Consider the following 22,089-nt stretch of genomic DNA (forward strand, 5'->3'; position numbering starts at 1 on the left):
TATATACTGAGGAGAATCGACCTCCCCTCTATGCGTATATACTGAGGAGAATCTAAGTTACCTCTATGTGTATATACTGAGGAGAACCTACCTCACCTCTATGTGTATATACTGAGGAGAATCTACCTCCCCTCTATGTGTATATACTGAGGAGAATGTACCTCCCCTCTGTGTGTATATACTGAGGAGAATCTAAGTTACCTCTATGTGTATATACTGAGGAGAATCTACCTCCCCTCTATGTATATACTGAGTAGTATCTACCTCCCCTCTATGTGTATATACTGAGAAGAATCTACCCCCCCTCTATGCATAGATACTGAGGAGAATCTACCTCACCTCTATGTGTATATACTGAGGAGAATCTACCTCACCTCTATGTGTATATACTGAGGAGAATCTACCTCACCTCTATGTGTATATACTGAGGAGAATCTACCTCACCTCTCTGTGTATATACTGAGGAGAATCTACCTCACCTCCATGTGTATATACTGAGGAGAATCTACCCCACCTCTATGGGTATATACTAAGGAGAATCTACCTCCCCTCTATGTGTATATACTGAGAAGAATCTACCTCACCTCCATGTGTATATACTGAGGAGAATCTACCTCCCCTCTATGTGTATATACTGAGAAGAATCTACCTCACCTCCATGTGTATATACTGAGGAGAATCTACCCCACCTGTGTGTGTATATACTGAGGGGAATCTACCTCCCCTCTGTGTATATACTGAGGAGAATCAACCCCACCTCTATGGGTATATACTAAGGAGAATCTACCTCCCCTCTATGTGTATATACTGAGAAGAATCTACCTCACCTCCATGTGTATATACTGAGGAGAATCTACCTCCCCTCTATGTGTATATACTGAGAAGAATCTACCTCACCTCCATGTGTATATACTGTGGAGAATCTACCTCCGATCTATGTGTATATACTGAGGAGAATCTACCTCACATCTATGTGTATATACTGAGGAGAATCTACCTCACCTCTGTGTGTATATACTAATTAGAATCTACCTCACCTCTATGTGTATATACTGAGGAGAATCTACCTCCCCTCTGTGTGTATATACTGAGGAGAATCTACCTCACCTCCATGTGTATATACTGAGGAGAATCTACCCCACCTGTGTGTGTATATACTGAGGGGAATCTACCTCCCCTCTGTGTATATACTGAGGAGAATCAACCTCACCTCTATGGGTATATACTAAGGAGAATCTACCTCCCCTCTATGTGTATATACTGAGAAGAATCTACCTCACCTCCATGTGTATATACTGAGGAGAATCTACCTCCCCTCTATGTGTATATACTGAGGAGAATCTACCTCACCTCCATGTGTATATACTGAGGAGAATCTACCCCACCTGTGTGTGTATATACTGAGGGGAATCTACCTCCCCTCTGTGTATATACTGAGGAGAATCAACCTCACCTCTGTGTGTATATTCTAAGGAGAATCTACCTCCCCTCTATGTGTATATACTGAGGAGAATCTACCTCACCTCTATGTGTATATACTGAGGAGAATCTACCTCACCTCTATGTGTATATACTGAGGAGAATCTACCTCACCTCTGTGTGTATATACTGAGGAGAATCTACCTCACCTCTATGTGTATATACTGTGGACAATTTAGCTGACCTCTTTGCGTATATTCTGGAAGGCTGTAACGTACATAAGGAAGTGGCCATGGACTGCAGGGATGGAGACTTTAAGGCTAAGAAGGGGCTGCATCCTCCACTCTGGGGTAAATTTGAATAAAAGGGGGCGTTACCTTTAAAGGTATAAAGTGAGGACAGTGGGGAGGGGCAGCACATTCTACAGATGGACATTGGTACATGCAGCCTGAGGAGAATCTATCGCTTCCGTATGTGTATACAAATTTTATTCCTCAGTTCCTCTGAAGTTACCATGAGTACATAAGATTTTCTGTGTGAGCAACAAGTAAACATCGGCATCAAATTAACTTGGCCGAAGCCGGGTATATCAGATACATATACATATATATATATATATATATATATATATATATATATATATATATATATATATTATATTATATATCCTTCATAGGTTGTTAAGGGGTTAAGTCCTTCATGCTTTAGGCCGCCTGCACACGAGCGGAAATCCTGCCGCGGGATTTCCTGCGGGATTTCCGCCGCTGAAAGTTTGCATAGGAGTGCATTAAAATACGCACTCCTATGCAGACGGCCGCGGTTTGGCCGCGCGAAATCTCGCGCGGCAAACAAACCGCGGCATGTCCTAATTTTCTGCGGGGCACGCACTCACCCGGCCGCCGGCTCCGGCCTGCGCATGCGCCGGCTGCGCGGCAGCCGGCACATGAAAGAGCCGGGGCCGCCAGGCGCGGGTGAGTACGCGCTCGTCCCTGCAGGCGCTCGGGTCGGATCGCGCGGCGAGAATTCTCGCTGCCGGATCCGACCCGCTCGTCTGCAGGCGGCCTTAGTATTTTTATTGCAGATGTTCAGCCATTGCTACATTATAGATGTCTGACTGAAGAGCTGCTCACCTTTTGTGCGATATGACTGATCCATGGAGATGAGCAGTTGCTTAGATCAGGGCCCTGTGGACTCCATATGCCATCTGGAGCGATACATGTATACGTCGCCACACCTAGAAAAGAAACATGCAAGTATGTTAGAATTAGCTGCAAACATAATAAAATAATTAGGAAGCAAACAAGTTGGTAAAGTGGTTCTGTGTATTCTATGACAGTGTATTCCGCGCAGTCCTGTTCGGGGAGCACGCCTGCCACCAAACGCAGACAGACCGGGCGATTCATGTAGAAGTTTGTAAGCGGCGGCACATGGCGGTGGAGCGGTGGCACATAGATGAATTAGAGCGCCGCACAAAACTGCAAAGAGAATCATTTGTCTGAAAATTACAGATTTCAGCCAGAGTTATATGAGAAATATTAACCCCACACTTATTTTGATGCCGCCTGCATATTTCATGACTGTTATTTAGACTGGCATTGGCATTATAAATACCAAAGGCAGGATGCCCGCTCCATCATTGTACCGGACGTCTAGCTGATGGACAATTACATCACTGACAAAAGGGGAAAGTGGTGTTAGAATGAAACATTAGTTACAAATTACAATGACCCCCCGATCCCCAAATTATTGTGCTTTCGTAAAGTTATAACGTCCCCCAACCATCCACTGCTCCCACATCTATAGTATCCCCTCCGTGCCCTCGTTATGGTGTCATTGCTCTCACAAAGCAATCATGGCCACCAATGACCCCACAAAGCTACAGTGCTTTCACAAAGTACTCCCCCCCCCCATGTCGCACGTGAACTTCAGCCAGTAAACCTCTTCATTTATGCTGCCACCTGACTCCACCCACTATGTCCTGTTCTCCTACAGGGGGAGGAGCTCAGCCATTCAGACAGCGGTGTGGATGAAGAGGTTTCTACAGATTGCTGGTGCTGAGGCTACACTTGAGGTGCTGAGGGCTTGGCTGTCACAGTAGCAAGAGGGCCTGTGGGCCCCCCTGGCTTAGGTGCCCAGTTGCAATTGGGACCCCTGCAACCACTATATCTATGCCACTGATCCCAGCATTGGTAATGTAGGGACTGGTATCTTCACAAGGATTGTAAGTTCTCACAAGCAGGACCCAAACTGCTAGAGTTCAACATAGTTATGAGTTTACTACTACATGTAGTGTCTGATTTGTCCGCACATGTACTACGTGACTTTATAACATGCCACAGAATATGTTGACTAAGAGTTATGATCCCTGTGCTATGAAACTATAACTGCCATTGCAGTCTGATTATCAGCACTTTTTAGGCTGTACTGGGAGTTGTACTTCCACGGAGTTTGCACTTTCGCATCAATCTCAATTTCCATATTCTACCAAATTTAACTGGGAAGACGCGGCTCTTGGAATTTACAGCTCCCGATATGAGGATTTGGTTTACCCGCAGCTCCTACATCCTGAGAATAGATATACAGGTTTATACCAGCTTAGTGTAATACACTTTTCAGTTGCAACTTCTCATTGGAACATGATCAATCCTCCTCTTGCAGAAGAACTAGCAAGTGTCATGTCCGAGCAGAGCCCAAGCACCCCCCTCAGCACGGACGCGGGGTGGTGATAACCATGATAGTAAGGACCGTGCAACACCAGAGTACACCACTCCACATGGTGACAGGGAACGTACAAAATGGTGGAAAAGCCATAAACATAGAAATGCGGGATGGTGACACCAACTCCAGGGGAGAAGGGAAGCCTGGCCCTAACTTAGCTGGGTGGGCGACAGGTCCCTATCTAGAGAAGGAACATCGTCTCAAAAAAGACGGCCCAGTGGTCTTCTTTCTGGGGCCTGAATGTCCCTATAAATACCCCTGGAGCGACGCACCGACATGCAAGGCTAAACCAGAATAAACAAACAAAACAACTGGAAGGACCCAGCAGCTACTTATCTGCAAGTTGCAGAACACTCGCCACAGTAGAGCTCCAACTCCACGTACTCCACTGTGTATGAAAATAAGCAGCACTGATCACCAGGAGGGCTGAGAATAAATAGCTACTCTGCACCTGAAACAATGGCAGAGTGAATAGAGAACCACACCGCCACCCTACTCTCAGGCATGGCTAATCCAACATGCAGCCATGCAGCAACGCAGACAGCAATAGCCGATTCTGCACATGATGCATTAACCCTTGACCTGCTTAACCAGGCAACAGGTCATGCCTGTGTAAAAACCACCATGCCACAACATTATCACGACCGACAAGATGCGACAGCAAGCAAACATCTGAAGTATTTGGTAGAGAAATAGTGAGAAGATTAGACAAAGTTAACCATCAAGTTCCAAAATTGGTCAATGGGGGTGTATCTATCCTGACGCTTCAACATGTTGTGGTGGGAGACGAGCCCACTGTTATGCGAATACTAACGATGAACTTTGTAAGCAGTTTATACCGACTAAACTGATGTGTGTCATCTGAGGGATTCCTTGGCTTTTACCCTAAAACCTCTGTAAGCAGGGTCCTGTACCAGGTATGTTCCCACATCAGGAAGTCAGGCGGCAGTCTCTTCCATTCTGGGGCAATCTTGGGCTCTTTTCCTCTAGGCTCAACTCCCTACTTAAGGCCGCGGTATGGAGTCTTTCCCCAAAAGAATGGAAAAGAGTATCCTCCGCAGTGACATATCATTCCACCAGGTTCACCAATTAATTGGCGTTCTGCAGGTATGGATTTAGGTAGAGCCTGAATAAATCTCTCACCTTCCCTGAGAACGGTCTGGACACCTATAGTCACTGTCTGCTTCATATGCAGACCCCCTCTCCCCTTACCTTTGACAGGTGCGACCTGCAGATGTCTGATGTCTTATGAGTGTGTCAAGTGGGTGATGCCTGACACTGTTCCCTGTATGTCAGTATGGTGTCTGACTCTTTCCCTTTGGTGTGAGGACACTTGCACTAGCTATGGGTTATCTGTATGCATGTGAGCTCTGAGTGGGGTTAGAGGTCAATTGTGGACCCTTAAAACCGATTTCAGGGATCTAGGATCTAAGCTCAGTGCAAGGTCCTCCAAGTTAATGTTTTCAGAAATGCTACCTATACCACGAGCTACACCAGAAAGTCAGCGGGAGATTAGGGGAATAAACAAGTGTCTTCAGAGTTGGTGTAAGCAAAAGGGGCTTGAGTTTCTGGAGAACTCGGCTGACTTTGCTGTGGGCTACAGGCTCTATCGTAGGGACGGGCTTCATCTCAATGGGAAGGGGGCAGTTGTGCTGGGGGAGAAGGTTGAAAGAGTGTTTAAACTAGGGACCCAGGGGGAGGGCAACAAGAGAGATAGGGGGAAAGACAGTGTAGACAGAGTTCTGGGACTAAGAAAGGGAAATGGGGGTTGAGCGGGGGGAGAGGTTAGTACAGATAGACCAGACAGCGCAGCTAATAGTGCAATAAGTAGCATAATAAATATAAAACCATATAAACTGTATGACAACGAATGAAAGAAGTCTGATCAGTAGAGTGGGTGAGCTTGAAGCGAGAATGTCTGATGAAAACTAAGATATAGTAGGAATAACGGAAACATGGCTTGATGAAGAATGCGACTCGGCGGTAAATTTACAGGATTACAACCTCTTCAGAAGAGACCGTGGGAACCGGAAAAGGGGAGGGGTAGGTTTTTATGTTAAATCCTGCTTAATGCCAAGGCTACGGGAAGATATAGGTGTAGGAGAGGAACACAAGGAATCTCTGTGGGTAGAAATACAGGGAGGGAAGACTTATAAAATCCTGAAAGGACTTCTTTATGGGCTCCCACAAATAACAGAAGAAATGGAAAACGTATTATAAAGACAAATAGAAGAGGTGTCAAGCAAAAATGAATTCATTATGGTCGACTTATCCCAGCCGGTGATTTTCACATTAATCTGACTCTCAGAGTCAGGGTGTCTCTGGGAAATACAAGAGGTGTCGATCCTCACCAGTGGGGGGGGAGGGGGGGGGTAATTAGCATCCCCCTGTTACTAGCTAACTTTATTGCCATCAGAATAAAGGACTACCTATGGCCCCATGTACATCAGAGGCCTTGCAAATGTGAAGGAGGCGGGAGATAAGTGTGCGGGAATTTCAACTCAACCTTCCCCTTATCCTAAATGGCAGCTGATGGACAGTTGGTTGATACTTTATCAATGCACAGACAAATCGCCCGGCCCAGATGGAATACACCCAAGGGTTCTAAGGGAACTACATGACGTAATAGATGCGGCCAAGGCAGTCATGAGAGGCAATATAATTGCATACATGATTTCTTTAAAAAGAAATATGAAAGACAAAATTAGCCAATTTAGTGACCAATTGCGAGATGCCTATTAACGATTTCAGGAAAAGCCAATTACCGACCATAAACAGAAATGGACAACAGCAAAGGAGTCTTATGAGTCCTGGCTGCACAAAAGAGAGTTATCAGATTCCCGTAAAGAAGCAAAACTATTCAAATTTGGGAATAAAGCAGGCAAAATTATGGCAAATTTAGCAAGGGGGCCTTTCCAGAGATTTGATATTATGAGTTTGAAGGACTCTTCAGGGAGGCTACATGCGCACCCCCAAAAAGCTAACAATATATTATTTGAATTGTATTCTGAACTTTACTCACGACCAAATCAAAAACTGCTTTATCCACTGCAAAACAATACCTCTCTTAAGTCAAAGATGTAATCTGGGGAAACTACATACAGCATTCTTGGCTTTTGTGTGGTCACGGAGGCTACCGCACATTGTTTTTATTCAATTTTCCTGATATCCGAATATACAATGTTGCTAGCCTTTTGAGACACTCCTTGGACTGGCTGCGGGCTTCCAGTGACTACTCAAATACTGATCTCGAAGTGGGATTATTTGATCCATGGAGCTTAAATTCTCTTCTACACATGAGTTATACTCATCTGCCGATCGAATGCAAACTCTCTATCATGGCAAAAGACACCATAGCTGTCTGGAAAATAACCCGTAAAATGTTGGGACTACTATTTAGAATTTCCAAACATATGGATTTATGGAACCACGCAGATTTCAAGGAGTGGAGGGAAAACAAAATGTTTGCAGTATGGCGACAAAAAGGGATTATGAAAGTCCACCATGTTTTCCAGTCAGAGAACCCTAGGTACAAAAAGGCTAGTTGACATCGCAAAAGAAGCAATATTCAACCCAATTGATATCTGGATAAAAAAATCTAACATAAAAACTCAATTTAAAACCTGAATACCAAACTTAGAGAGGGGTGGATGAAGGAAAGCGGATCGGGGCTATTCAAAAAATGGGCAGGAGACCTCCAGGATCTAGATTTACCTGAGGGTATAATAAAGAGCTGGAACTCTGTGAGGCGGGCTATATCAAATGAACGATGGCGGGAAACATACTTCAAGCTAATCCATGGGCCAATATACGGTTTGGAGAAGCCTCAGAAACCCAAACTCTGACTTCCTACATGGCATCTGGAAGTACCTAAAGATTAAAAAATTCTGCATTGGGGTCCAAAAACTGATACAAGACATGGGGGGACAGACTTTACAGCTGACGCCACAAATTTTCATATTCCATCAGACAAGAAAGGCCAAAATGACACACAGCACTCTATTGATCAGCAAAAGGTCCCTTTTAAATAACTAGCTGATAGCTAAACCCCTGCGATAAAAGATAGTATTCAACAATTAATGCACTTGGTAAAAATGGAAAGAGTAGAGATAGAGAGATGCGGGAAAACGCAAGTCCCAATTCTTTTAGAAGGGGAGGGAATTTGTGGGGAAATTTCTTGATCGTTATGAAATCAAGGAGCGCATGTATCAATTTGTCAACACGACATGGTATAGTATGGTGGGGAGGTGAGCACGGAGGAGGTTCACTGCGGGTTGGTTTAGTTTATTCAGTTATTAGTTATACGGTTATTTCTGTTGTTTTAATTGGGTATTAAGTATCTGGAAGTTTGGGGGAGGGGAGGTTAAGGGGAAAATAAAAAAAATGGAGGACGTGTATGTGGGCATGACATTGTGTTATAAGCAATAAGCACCAAGATAGATAATATATGATGGAAACCTAAGGCCAAAACGCCTCGATAACAGAATTGTGTGTTATGTGATAATAATTCTATGTGACAATTACAGTCTGACCATGTAGGATTTCCTGAAAATGTCAATAAAAAAAGAGTTGAAAAAAAAAAAGTACAGGGGTGAGGGACGAGTACATTCTCCTCCCACTATATAAGGCACTTGTCAGGCCTTACATGGAGTACAGCACACAGTTCTGGTCACCGGGGCTCAGGAAGGATGGTACAGTGCTGGAGGGGGTCAAAGGAGGGCAACTAAACTAATACATGGAATGAGAGGACAGGAATACCCAGAGAGACCAACTAACTATGTGTAAATACATGAGGGGACGATACAAGGATCTCTCCATGATCTGTTTACACCCAGGACTGCGACGGTAACAAGAGGGCATTCGTTGCGTTTAGAGGAAAGCAGGTTTCATCACCAACATAGAAGGGGGTTCTTTACTGTAAGTGCAGTGGAACTCTCTGCCTGAGGACGTGGTGATGGCAGAATCCATAGAGGAGTTCAAGAGGGGACTAGATGTCTTTCTAGAGCGCTATGATATTACAGGAGACGAATTGCTAGAAACAGATTGCACCTTACAAAAACAGGTAAGCATATATTTGGTGGGCGCCTTGCTTCACTCATTAGGAGAGCTTTACACTAGAACAATATGGGAAGAGAAGTATATGGCAAAAATATACAGCTAATTAATACATTTGAGACCCTCGCTATTAGAAGTGGAAAGAAAGAACACAGACAAAAAATGAGAAGGAAAGCAGAGGAGCAAGAGACCCCGATCACAAACTAACATGTTTCTTCACAAATGCACAGAGCATGGGAAACAAACAAGGAGAATTGGAGCTCCTAATACAGGAAGAGAAATATGATGTCATTGGCATCACGGAAACTTGGTGGGATGATACACATGATTGGAATACAAGGCTTGAAGGATACAATGTATTTATAAGGAACAGACCTAATAAAAGGGGAGGAGGTGTTGTGTTGTATGTTAGGAGAACATTCATCTCCACAGAGATTCAAGCTTTAGAGCTGGGAGTTCTGTAGAAACTGTTTGGGTAAGAATACAAGGAGAGAACAACAGAAAGGACACCGTTGTAGGCATTTACTATAGGCCGCCTGGACAAGCAGAAGATTTGGAGGAACTCTTTCTACATCAGATGGCCAAGCTCTCAAAGAAGCCCAACATAGTGATCATGGGAGATTTGTTGGGAAACTCTCAGGTAAAAGTAATGGATCCAACAGATTCTTATCTGCTCTTGTGACAACTTTATCTTCCAGAAGGCAGAAGAGAAAACAAGGAGATCCGCTATCCTGGACCTAATTCTTACCCACAGGGAGGGAATGGTTGAGGAAGTAAGGGTGGCTCAGATGTTAGGAGGCAGTGATCATGATATCCTTGAATTTTGGATAAAAAGAGAAAGACCTGAGAAGACTCAGACCTCAAGGGTGGATTTCAGAAAGGCAGATTTTAATGGACTCAGAAAGGGGAAGAATCCAATGGCCGGATGTTCTTAAGGACAGAAATGTCCAAGAAGGTTGGGAAATATTGTGAAATGAGATTCTCAAAGCACAATCGTTACCAATCACTAAAAGGAATAATGGGAAGCATTTAAAGAGACCAGGATGGATGAACACAGAACTTGTACACATGTTAGAGGAAGAAAATATGTTTATCAAATGGAAAGAGGGGGAATATCTAAAGAAGAATATAATGCGGTCTGCAGAAACTGTAGGGCAAGTGTCAGAAAAGCTAAAGCTGATAATGAACTGAGGCTTGTAAGAGGGGCCAAAAGCAATAAAAAAGGATTTTGGGGGTCAAAAGCAAAAGAAAAGTCAATGATGCTATTGAATGATTACAAGATGAAAATGGTGAATTGGTTAAGAATGATGTTGAGAAGGCCGAACTTTTAAATTCCTATTTTGTATCTGTTTTCTCTCAGAAAGTAGATGTAACATCAACTGATCTTCCCTGTGCTATTGGGGGAATAAAAGAATGCAGGTTATCTATAAGCAGAGAGATGGTGAGGGAACACTTAGCTAACTTACATGAATTCAAGTCTCAAGGTCCAGATGAATTACATCCTAGGATACTAAAGGAAGCAGCCGAGGTAATTGCTGAACCACATGCTCTAATCTGTGAAAATTCCTGGAGAACAGGAGAAGTCCCAGAAGATTAGAAAAGGGCAAATGTTGTTCCTATCTTTAAAAAAGGAAGAAGGTGGATCCAGGACACTACAGGCCTGTGAGCCTGACTTCTATACCGGGAAAGATCTTTGAACAAATTATTAAACAGCATGTAGGAGAGTGGTCATAAATGGCTGCACATCCAAGTGGAAGAATGTATCAAGTGGGGTACCACAAGGCTCTGCCCAGTGTTGGTCAACATTTTTATAAACGATCTGGAGAAGGGAATTAATGGGAAACTGATAAATTTGCAGACAGAACAAAGCTAGGAGGGATAACTAACCTTAGGGAAGAGAGAGAGTATTCAAAAAGCTCTAGAAAAGCTTGAACAGTGGTCGGCGACTAACAGAATGGTATTTAACAAGGAGAAATGCAAAGTCCTACAACTGGGCAAGAAAAATGAAAAAAGCGCATACAGAATGGGAGGAATTGGGCTAAGCAGCAGCAGATGGTTATTATGGTTAATTAATGTCTATATCCTAATATAATCATAGAATGGTAGAGTTGGAAGGGACCTCCAGGGTCATCGGGTCCAACTCTCTGCTCAGTGCAGGATTCACTAAATCATCCCAGACAGATATTTGTCCAGCCTTGGTTTGAACATTTCCATTGAAGGAGAACTCCCCACCTCCGGTGGTAACCTGCTCCACTCATTGATCCCCCTCACTGTCTAATATGTAATCTGTGTCTCCTCCCTGTCAGTTTCATCCCATTGCTTCTAGTCTTTCCTTGTGCAGATGAGAATAGGGCTGACCCCTCTGCACTGCGACAGCCCTTCAAATATTTGTAGACAGCTATTAAGTCTCCTCTTAGCCTCAATCCGCTGACTGGAGGAGCCGCTGCACAGGTGAAGGTACTGATGACCAACGTCTCCTTCTGCTCCAGTTAGCAGCGGCATAGAAGATATCAAAGATTGCTGCCTGATATGAGGACAGCCATGTTTATGCTCGTCTGTCAAAAGAAAAACAGACCAACTACCAGTACCGGACATTGGGGCAAAAACAGTTCTACCCCTCTGCACATCCGTTTCTGGTTTGTGATATGGATCACAATAGGACATGTCTGAAAACGAGCTCATGTGAAAACATTAAAAGAAATGTATCGGGCGGTGCTTTGTCCGTGTTATGCTCTTAAAAAATACAGACATATTGCGGACCAAGAATAGACTTGTGTGAATGAGCCCTTCGCTGGTGGGTGGTTTGGGTAGCCATGGGTCCACTGCCTATGTGATGCTTCAGCATTGTATATATACATAGTTATGTTACATTCAAGCCATATTATGAATATATATAATATACGCACACTAAGGAGAGCTCACTCAGCGGAATGGTACTCGGGGTTCCATGACGGCTGCTGAACACAGCGCTGTGACGGAACCCCTGAACAGAACCAAACGGAGCCAATGACGCCTACTGTGAATCGGATATCTCTTTATGTCCCTTTTTCATGGTTTCTATTTGTTTCTGTTTTAGAACGTATTATTTTATTCTACAGAAGAAGAAGAAACAAATAGAAACCTTGTAAAACGGACAACAAAGAGGTATCTGATTCACAATAGAAGTGAATGGTCCCACTTGTTTGGGAAGTCTGTTGCAGCGCCGTTTTCAGTAGCCGTCACGGAACCCCCAAGTGGAATCATATACTGTGAACAGACCCGCTGGGGTTATTCACATTATATCTGTATTCCAAACATAGATCAATACACATAACACATACTGCTCATTCGCCATCTCTGCAGCTTAAGACAGGAGACAGCAGCAGAGGAACGTACCCCCGCCAACAGAGCCAGTACCTGTCCCTGGCCTCCTCCCCTCCATCTGGGGTCTGGCCCTACTTCACACAGACAGACAGAGAGCCCTGCCCATGAGCAGTCAGCCTGCGCCACACAAGGACCGCCTAGAGGGTGGGGCTCTTCTGTTAGTAGCAGCAGTGATGGCGGTACTGTATGCAGAGCAAAAAGCACTATGTGCGCTCTTCCACTCATACAGGGGGCAGAGCCCACTCCAGCCCCAAGGGCCCACCAGGGAAATCACTGGAACCCTGGTGGCCAGTCCAATCCTGTGGCTGTCTCACAAATTATGAGGCATCATAATTTGAAGCTTCCTGACTGACTGCAAAGAAACCTTGTGACATTTTGTTTTACTCCTGTTTTCCTTGATCAAGCTTTTCATGGCTGGACCCCTTTATAGTGACTCCCTGGATTAACCAAGCTGGTATTTGGACTGCTGTAGGGAGAGTGTAATCAAACTACTAACGACCACTTGTCAGTTAGTATGTTAGCGCTACTCATGCTCCACCCCTGGTGATATCATCGCACCGCCTCGATGACATCATCAAAGGACCTACAACATATATAAAACACAGAGCCTGACAGACAGAAAAACAACAAAGTTAGGGCTCTTGAAAAGGGGAGGACAAAAATAAAACAATGCGAATACAATTAAGCTGCACTTATCTCAGACACAACTCAGCGGTCCTGACAGAAGACTGACCTATCGCCACTACAGAGATCCAGTGGGCCAAAGGACCTGCGGTGATGTCACTGCTGAGGGAGGAGCCATTCTGCAGTTTGGTATAAAGTACTGTATGTGAGTGTTTCTCATGCTGCACCCACAGGTGATATCATCGCAGGTCATATAGGATATATAAAACGCAGAGCCTGACCAATAGAAGAACAACACAGTTAGGGCTCTTGTAAAGGGGAGGACCAAAAAAACTAAATGAGAATACAACTAAGCCATTATTGGCTCAGATACAATTCAGCGTTCCTGACAGAAGACACTGACCTATCTCCACCACAGAGATCCAGTGAGCTAAAGGACCTGTGGTGACATCACTGTTGGAGCCAAGATGTGTTTGTCTTGTGTGGGAATAAAAATGGATGTAGTAGAGCTGTGTGTGTGATGTGTGGAGATCATAATGTATGTACCATGTAGCAGAGCTGTGTGTTATGTGTGGGAATCAAGATGAATGTAGTAGAGATGTGTGTGTAATGTGTGTATATACTGAGGAAAATCTACCTCACCTCCTCAATGTATATGTAATGAGGAGAATATAACTGATATCTATGTGTATATAATGAAAAGAATCTACCTCCCCTCTATGTGTATATACTGAGGAGAATCTACCTCAGCTCTATGTGTACATACTGAGGAGAATCTACCTCACCTCAATGTATATGTAATAAGGAGAATATAACTGATATCTATGTGTATATAATCAAAAGAATCTACCTCCCCTCTATGTGTATATACTGAGGAGAATCTACCTCAGCTCTATGTGTATACACTGAGAAGAATATAACTGACCTCTATGTGTATATACTGAGCAGAATCTACGTCCCCTCAATGCGTATATACTGAGGAGAATCTACCTCACATCTATGAGTATATACTGAGGGGAATCTAACTGACCTCTATGTGTATACACTGAGGAAAATCTACCTCACCTCTGTGTGTATATACTGAGGAGAATCTACCTCACCTCTATGTGTATATACTGAGGAGAATCTACATCACCTCTATGTGTATATACTGAGAAGAATCTACCTCACCTGTATGTGAATATACTGAGGTGAATGTACCTCATCTCTATGTGTATATACTGAGGAGAATCTACCTCACCTCTGTGTGTATATACTGAGGAGAATCTACATCACCTCTATGTGTGTATATACTGAGGAGAATCTACCTCACCGTTGTGTATATACTGAGGACAATGTACCTCATCTCTAGATGTATAGACTAAGGAGAATCTACATCATCTCTATGTGTGTATATACTTAGGAGAATCTACCTCACCTCTATGTGTGTATATACTGAGGAGAATCTACCTCACCTCTATGTGTGTATATACTGAGGAGAATCTACCTCACCTCTCTGTGTATATACTGAGGAGACTCTACCTCCCCTCTCTGTGTATATACTGAGGAGAATCTACCTCACCTCTATGTGTATATACTGAGGAGAATCTACCTCACCTCTATGTGTATATACTGAGGAGAATCTACCTCACCTCTATGTGTATATACTGAGGAGAATCTACCTCCCCTCTATGTGTATACACTGAGGAGAATCTACCTCACCTCTATGTGTATATACTGAGGAGAATCTACCTCCCCTCTATGTGTATATACTGAGGAGAATCCACCTCACCTCTATGTGTATATACTGAGGAGAATCTACCTCACCTCTCTGTGTATATACTGAGGAGAATCTACCTCACCTCTATGTGTATATACTGAGGAGAATCTACCTCCCCTCTATGTGTATATACTGAGGAGAATCTACGCCACCTCTGTGTGCATATACTGAGGAGAATCAACCTCCCCTCCATGTGTATATACTGAGGAGAATCTACCTCACCTCTATGTGTATATACTGAGGAGAATCTACCTCCGTCTATGTGTATATACTGAGGAGAATCCACCTCACCTCTATGTGTATATACTGAGGAGAATCTACCTCACCTCTCTGTGTATATACTGAGGAGAATCTACCTCACCTCTATGTGTATATACTGAGGAGAATCTACCTCCCCTCTATGTGTATATACTGAGGAGAATCTACGCCACCTCTGTGTGCATATACTGAGGAGAATCAACCTCCCCTCCGTGTGTATATACTGAGGAGAATCTACCTCACCTCTATGTGTATATACTGAGGAGAATCTACCTCCGGCTATGTGTATATACTGAGGAGAATCTACCTCACCTCTGTGTGTGTATTTAGGCTGTAAAGTACATAAGGAAGGTGCCATGGACGGCAGGAATGGAGTCTTTAAGGCTAAGAAGGGGCTACAGCCTCCCATCTACCTCACCTCTATGTGTATATACTGAGGAGAATCTACCTCACCTCCGTGTGTATATACTGACAAGAATATACCTCACCTCTGTGTGTGTATACACTGAGGAGAATCTACCTCACCTCTATGTGTATATGCTGAGGAGAATCTACCTCACCTATCTGTGTATATACTGAGGAGAATCTACCTCACCTCTATATGAATATACTGAAGAGAATCTAACTGACCTCTATGTGTTTATACTGAGGAGAATCTACCTCACCTCTATGTGTATATACTGAGGAGAATCTACCTCACCTGTAAGGGTATACACTGAAGAGAATCTACCTCACCTCTATGTGTATATACTGAAAAAAAAACCTAACTGACTTCTATGTCTATATACTGAGAAGAACTTATCTGACCGCCAAGTGCATATTTGCTGAGAAGAATCTACCTCACCTCTGTGTGTATACACTGAGGAGAATCTAACTGACCTCTATGTGTGTATACTGAGGAGAATGTAACTGACCTATATGTGTATATATGTGAGAATCTACCTAATTTCTATGAGCATTTACTGAGGAGAATCTAACTGAGCTCTTGGTGTATATGCTGAGGAGAATGTACCTCATTTCCATGTGTATATACTGGGGTGAATCTACCTCACCACTATGTGTATATACTGAGGAGAATCTACCTGACCTCTGCGTGTTTATACTGAGGAGAATCTACCTCACCTGTATGTGTATACACTGAAGAGAATCTACCTCACCTCTATGTGTATATACTGAGGAGAATCTACCTCACCACTATGTGTATATACCGAGGAGAATCTACCTCACCTCTATGTGTATATACTGAGGAGAATCTACCTCACCTCTATGTGTATATACTGAGGAGAATCTACCTCCCCTCTATGTGTATATACTGAGAAAAAACCTAACTGACCTCTATGTCTATATACTGAGAAGAACTTAACTGACCTCTATGTGCATGTATGCTGAGAAGAATCTACCTCACCTCTATGTGTATATACTGAGGAGAATCTACCTCACCTCTATGTGTGTATATACTGAGGAGAATCTAACTGACCTATATGTATATATATGTGAGAATCTAGCTAATTTCTATGAGCATTTACTGAGGAGAATCTAACTGACCTCTAGGTGTATATACTGAGGAGAATCTACCTCCCCTCTATGTGTATATACTGAGGAGAATCGACCTCCCCTCTATGTGTATATACTGAGGGGAATCTACCTCACCTCTATGTGTATATACTGAGGAGAATCTACCTCATCTCTATGTGTATATACTGAGGAGAATCTACCTCCCCTCTCTGTGTATATACTGAGGGGAATATACCTCACCTCTATGTGTATATACTGAGGGGAATCTACCTCCCCTCTATGTGTATATACTGAGGGGAATCTACCTCACCTCTATGTGTATATACTGAGAAGAATCTACCTCCCCTCTCTGTGTATATACGGAGGGGAATCTACCTCACCTCTATGTGTATATACTGAGGAGAATCTACCTCTCCTCTATGTGTATATACTGAGGAGAATCTACCTCACCTCTATGTGTATATACTGAGGAGAATCGACCTCACCTCTATGTGTATATACTGAGGAGAATCGACCTCCCCTCTATGTGTATATACTGAGGGGAATCTACCTCACCTCTATGTGTATATACTGAGGAGAATCTACCTCATCTCTATGTGTATATACTGAGGAGAATTTACCTCCCCTCTCTGTGTATATACTGAGGGGAATCTACCTCACCTCTATGTGTATATACTGAGGAGAATCTACCTCCCCTCTATGTGTATATACTGAGGGGAATCTACCTCACCTCTATGTGTATATACTGAGGAGAATCTACCTCCCCTCTCTGTGTATATACTGAGGGGAATCTACCTCACCTCTATGTGTATATACTGATGAGAATCTACCTCCCCTCTATGTGTATATACTGAGGAGAATCTACCTCACCTCTATGTGTATATACTGAGGGGAATCTACCTCACCTCTATGTGTATATACTGTGGAGAATCTACCTCACCTCTATGTGTATATACTGAGGAGAATCTACCTCACCTCTATGTGTATATACTAAGGGGAATCTACCTCACCTCTATGTGTATATACTGAGGAGAATGTACTTCACCTCTACGTGTATATACTGAGCAGAATCTACCCCACCTCTATGTGTTTATACTGAGGAGAATCTACCTCCACTCTATGTGTATATACTGAGGAGAATCTACCTCCCCTCTATGTGTATATACTGAGGAGAATCTACCTCACCTCTATGTGTATATACTGTGGAGAATTTCCGTCACCTCTGTGTGTATATGCTGAGGAGAATCTACCTCACCTCTATGTGTATATACTGAGGAGAACCTAATGCTCCCCTATGTGTATATACTGAGGAGAATCTAACGGGCTTCCATATGCTCCGTATAATGCTCCTCTATATGTAAATAGTAGGGAGAATCTAACTGACCTCTATGTGTAAATACTGAGGGGAATGTATCTCACTTCATTGTGTATATACTGAGGAGAATCTACCTCACCTCTATGTGTATATACTGAGGAGAATCTACCTCCCCTCTCTGTGTATATACTGAGGAGAATCGACCTCCCCTCCATGTGTATATACTGAGGAGAATCTACCTCCCCTCCATGTGTATATACTGAGGAGAATCTACCTCGCCTCTCTGTGTATATACTGAGGAGAATCTACCTCACCTCTATGTGTATATACTGAGGAGAATCTCAGTACCGCTACCTCACCTCTACCTCTACCTCAGTATCTCTACCTCACCTCTGTGTATATACTGAGGAGATTGTACCTTATCTCTATGTGTATATAGCAAGGAGAATCTACATAATCTCTATGTGCGTATATACTGAGGAGAATCTACCTCACCTCTATGTGTATATACTGAGGAGAATCTAACTGACCTCTATGTGTTTATATCGAGTTGAATCTACCTCCCCTCTATGTGTATATACTGAGGAGAATCTACCTCATCTCTATGTGTATATACGGAGGAGAATCTACCTCCCCTCTATGTGTATATACGGAGGAGAATCTACCTCCCCTCTATGTGTATATACTGAGGAGAATCTACCTCACCTCTGTGTGTATATACTGAGGAGAATCTACCTCACCTCTATGTGTATATACTGAGGAGAATCTACCTCCCCTCTATGTGTATATACTGAGGAGAATCTACCTCATCTCTATGTGTATATACTGAGGGGAATCTACCTCCCCTCTTTGTGTATATCTGAGGAGAATCTACCTCCCCTCTATGTGTATATACTGAGGAGAATCTACCTCACCTCTATGTGTATATACTGAGGAGAATCTACCTCCCCTCTATGTGTATATACTGAGGAGAATCTAACACTCCTCGATGTGTATACATGTGTTATTTCTCGGTTCCTCTGAAGTACCCACGACTTCATAAAATTTTCAGTGCGAACAAGTACGCACCTGCACCAAATGAACTCGGGTGAAGCGGGGTATATCAGCTAGTTTGTAGTCTTGGTACACACCATTTTGATCTCGTTTAGCAGATTCATCGCCAGCACTTCCTCGGGGGTGAGTTCCATTTACAGTAATTCATACAATTTTAATTTAATAAAGATAGTAAAGCTGTGAGACTTACCGACTGTTCCCAGAGGACACGGCTGTTTTGCGGTTTGTCCTTGTCGAGTCTTAAACCACATGATCTCGCGTGCCGCTATGGCCTCACAACTCTCTATGCCAATGGCAGGCAACTGGGATGAAAGAGGTGTCGGCCGTGTGGTGACTTCGGCAGGGATTTCAGTAGTGGACGATAATGTCGATGTGTTCCTGTGGGATATGGTTGATACAGATGTTGTTTTTCCTGTGCTGGTAGTAGTAATCCGGAACGTTGTCGAAGAGATGGTTGTACTGGCGCCATTATATTGACGTGTTGGATAAGGTTCTTTAAGAAAAAGAATACATACATATGAAAACACATAACATTGATGTATCTTTAGTCAACTGAGAACATTTACATTCCATCTTCTAAAATGTATTTGGATAAGTAAAATAAAACAAATGCTCCGACACCCCCTGATGCACCATGTGGGTATTAGTGTACCTTGACACCACCAGGTATTCCTAGTGGAGCCAAGATTGACAGGGGGGTGACGCCCCCTGTCCCTGATTGGGTGCAGAGGCTGCTGGCCGGCAGGTCCTGCAAGGCCACTAAAGAATCGTGAAAAAGAGCAAACAGCGGCCGCCTGCGCTGCAGCCACGATCCCCCAGGTCCAAGTGGCTTACTAGGCGGCGGTGGGATGGGGTGGTAGAAGGCCGAACCTTGCCCTTACAGTAGAAATGGTGCGCTCCATGGTTAAAAGGGAGGGCAAAGGCTACTGAGAATTTTGTAATGGTAGCGGCTGTCACAGAGCTGTGATGAGTGCCACCAGCCGGGAGGGAGCCGCCGTTGAAAGGAATACATGAGCGCCCGCATCCGAAAGCCCTCATGGGTGAACCGCTGCGCCGTCACACACCTGTAAAGCGAGCAGACATAACAGTCGCCGGGCGGGAAGGAGCCAGCACAGGAAAGGGACAGGTGAGCGACCACAACTGGCGGCCGGCCCGAAGCACACAGGCTGCAGCACAGTGTGCATTGATTTGCCCCTGTTCTGCAGCCTTAGGCTGACGGTTGCTGTACTTATTAGCTTTACATTATGAGATGCAAATGGTGGCAGGTTACAGCAGTAACCTCCAAGCATTTACACATAATAATGTAAGGCTAACAAGTACAGTAACTGTCAGCCTAAGGCTGCAGCACAGGGGCAAATCAATGCACACTGTGCTTCAAGGACCTTGTATCCTTGAGCCAATCGGGGGCTGGGGGTATGACAGGGGGTGTTCTCCCTGTCAAACCCCTAGCTTCTGGTGGCATCAAGATACACTAATACCCACCTTGTGAAGACTAAGAAACAGTTTTGCTTAAATGTTCATTTTTAAACAAGTTTGGAATGAATACCTAAGCGAGGTAACACTAGGTGATATATATGTGTTTTTTCTCCACATTTTGTGCTTCACTTAGGTAGAAAAAATAGACCAATAGAATTCGTATATGTTTATTAAAAGCGCCAAAATTGAGAACATTTTGAAAAACTTATCAATTTTTCACATTTTTAACTGCAATATCCCAAATATGTGCAAACATAATGTACAAATTTTTGATGCAACATATATTTCCATCTGTTTACTTTATTCTGGAAGCACGTTACAAAAACCATTTTTTTAACCATTTAGGAGACGTACAAATCTAACATTGAGGCCTCGGTCACACGGGCGATTTTCCGTGCGACCTGCGCCTGCGCATGTGATCTGCGATCTTAGAGAACCATTGCTTTGCAATGGTATCGGACACATGAGCGCTTTTTATGCGCTCGTCTGATAAATTATAGAACAGAAATCACAGATTGCACCTATCTGCGATCTGCGATTCCTGTTCTCTTCTCTATATGCGCTCAATGGGGCCGGCGGCAGCAGCGCCGACCCCATTGAGAACATATAGAAGACAAATCATTCTCCTCTGCCACAGCTGTAACAGCTGTGGCAGAGAAGAACGATGTTTGCCCATTGAATTCAATGGAGCCAGCAATGCAGCCGGCTCCATTGAAAGCAATGGGCTGCGGGCGATCTCACGATGAATTTTCGGTAAGGGCTTAAAAATATAAGCCCTTCCCGGAAATTCATCCAGAAATGTGTAAAAACAAAAAATATACATATGCTCACCTGGTCCCGGCAGACGGAGTTCAGCCGCGGCCGGCCGGCAGTTCTCCTGAACAGCTCTGAGTAGTATTCAGCAGCCGGGGATTTAAAATCCCTGCCTGCTGAATGAGCTGCCTCTGATTGGTCACAGCCTGACCAATCAGAGGCAGATCTCACTCACACCCATTCATGAATTCATGAATGGGTGAGTGAGTGCTGCCTCTGATTGGCTCAGCGCAGGGACCAATCAGGGGCAGCTCTCAGCTGAATGATATTGCCGAGGCCTAAGGTAAACAATTTTCCGTACCCTCACGTTTTGGATCCATGACAGTAGCTGTATCTTTAGCTTTTTTTAAGATTTTAAGTGATCGCTGTTATCCATTGGATACCGGTGATTACATGACCAAGCACAACATACAGCGACTCCCGGGAGGAGCAGGGAGATTTTAAATTACCCTGGCATTTTGCAGCTTCTGCACGTGTCTGCAATTTTGGCAACGGGTGCGTGCGCAGAAGCCGGTGTAAGGTCTGCGAATAAATCTGAGGGCTTAGGTACGTAATTTTATTTCCCCTCAAGGATATGATCTGTGAGGGAAGATGAAACTTAAACTTTTCACTCTTTCTTTCTGCTTCTACATTTTTTGTACTTTTACATGATCGCCGTTATCCATTGGATATTGACATCTCCTTGTCACTTCCTTACCATCAGAACAAAGGACTTCCTTGC

General features: G+C 43.7%; 1 protein-coding gene across 1 annotated transcript in view; it reads right to left on the reverse strand.

Annotated features, from left to right (window-relative positions):
- ADGRL3 (adhesion G protein-coupled receptor L3) overlaps positions 1-22,089 on the reverse strand; it is a 604,084-nt gene that overhangs the window by 274,714 nt on the left and 307,281 nt on the right. The window contains exons 9-10 of the mRNA XM_066574505.1: positions 19,270-19,572; positions 2,550-2,653 (exon numbers count right to left, since the gene is read on the reverse strand). Of these exons, the coding sequence (XP_066430602.1) occupies positions 2,550-2,653; positions 19,270-19,572 (407 nt within the window). The remainder of the gene's footprint in view (positions 1-2,549; positions 2,654-19,269; positions 19,573-22,089) is intronic.

The sequence above is a fragment of the Eleutherodactylus coqui genome, chromosome 7, assembly GCF_035609145.1.
Source record: "Eleutherodactylus coqui strain aEleCoq1 chromosome 7, aEleCoq1.hap1, whole genome shotgun sequence".
Taxonomy (NCBI): domain Eukaryota; kingdom Metazoa; phylum Chordata; class Amphibia; order Anura; family Eleutherodactylidae; genus Eleutherodactylus; species Eleutherodactylus coqui.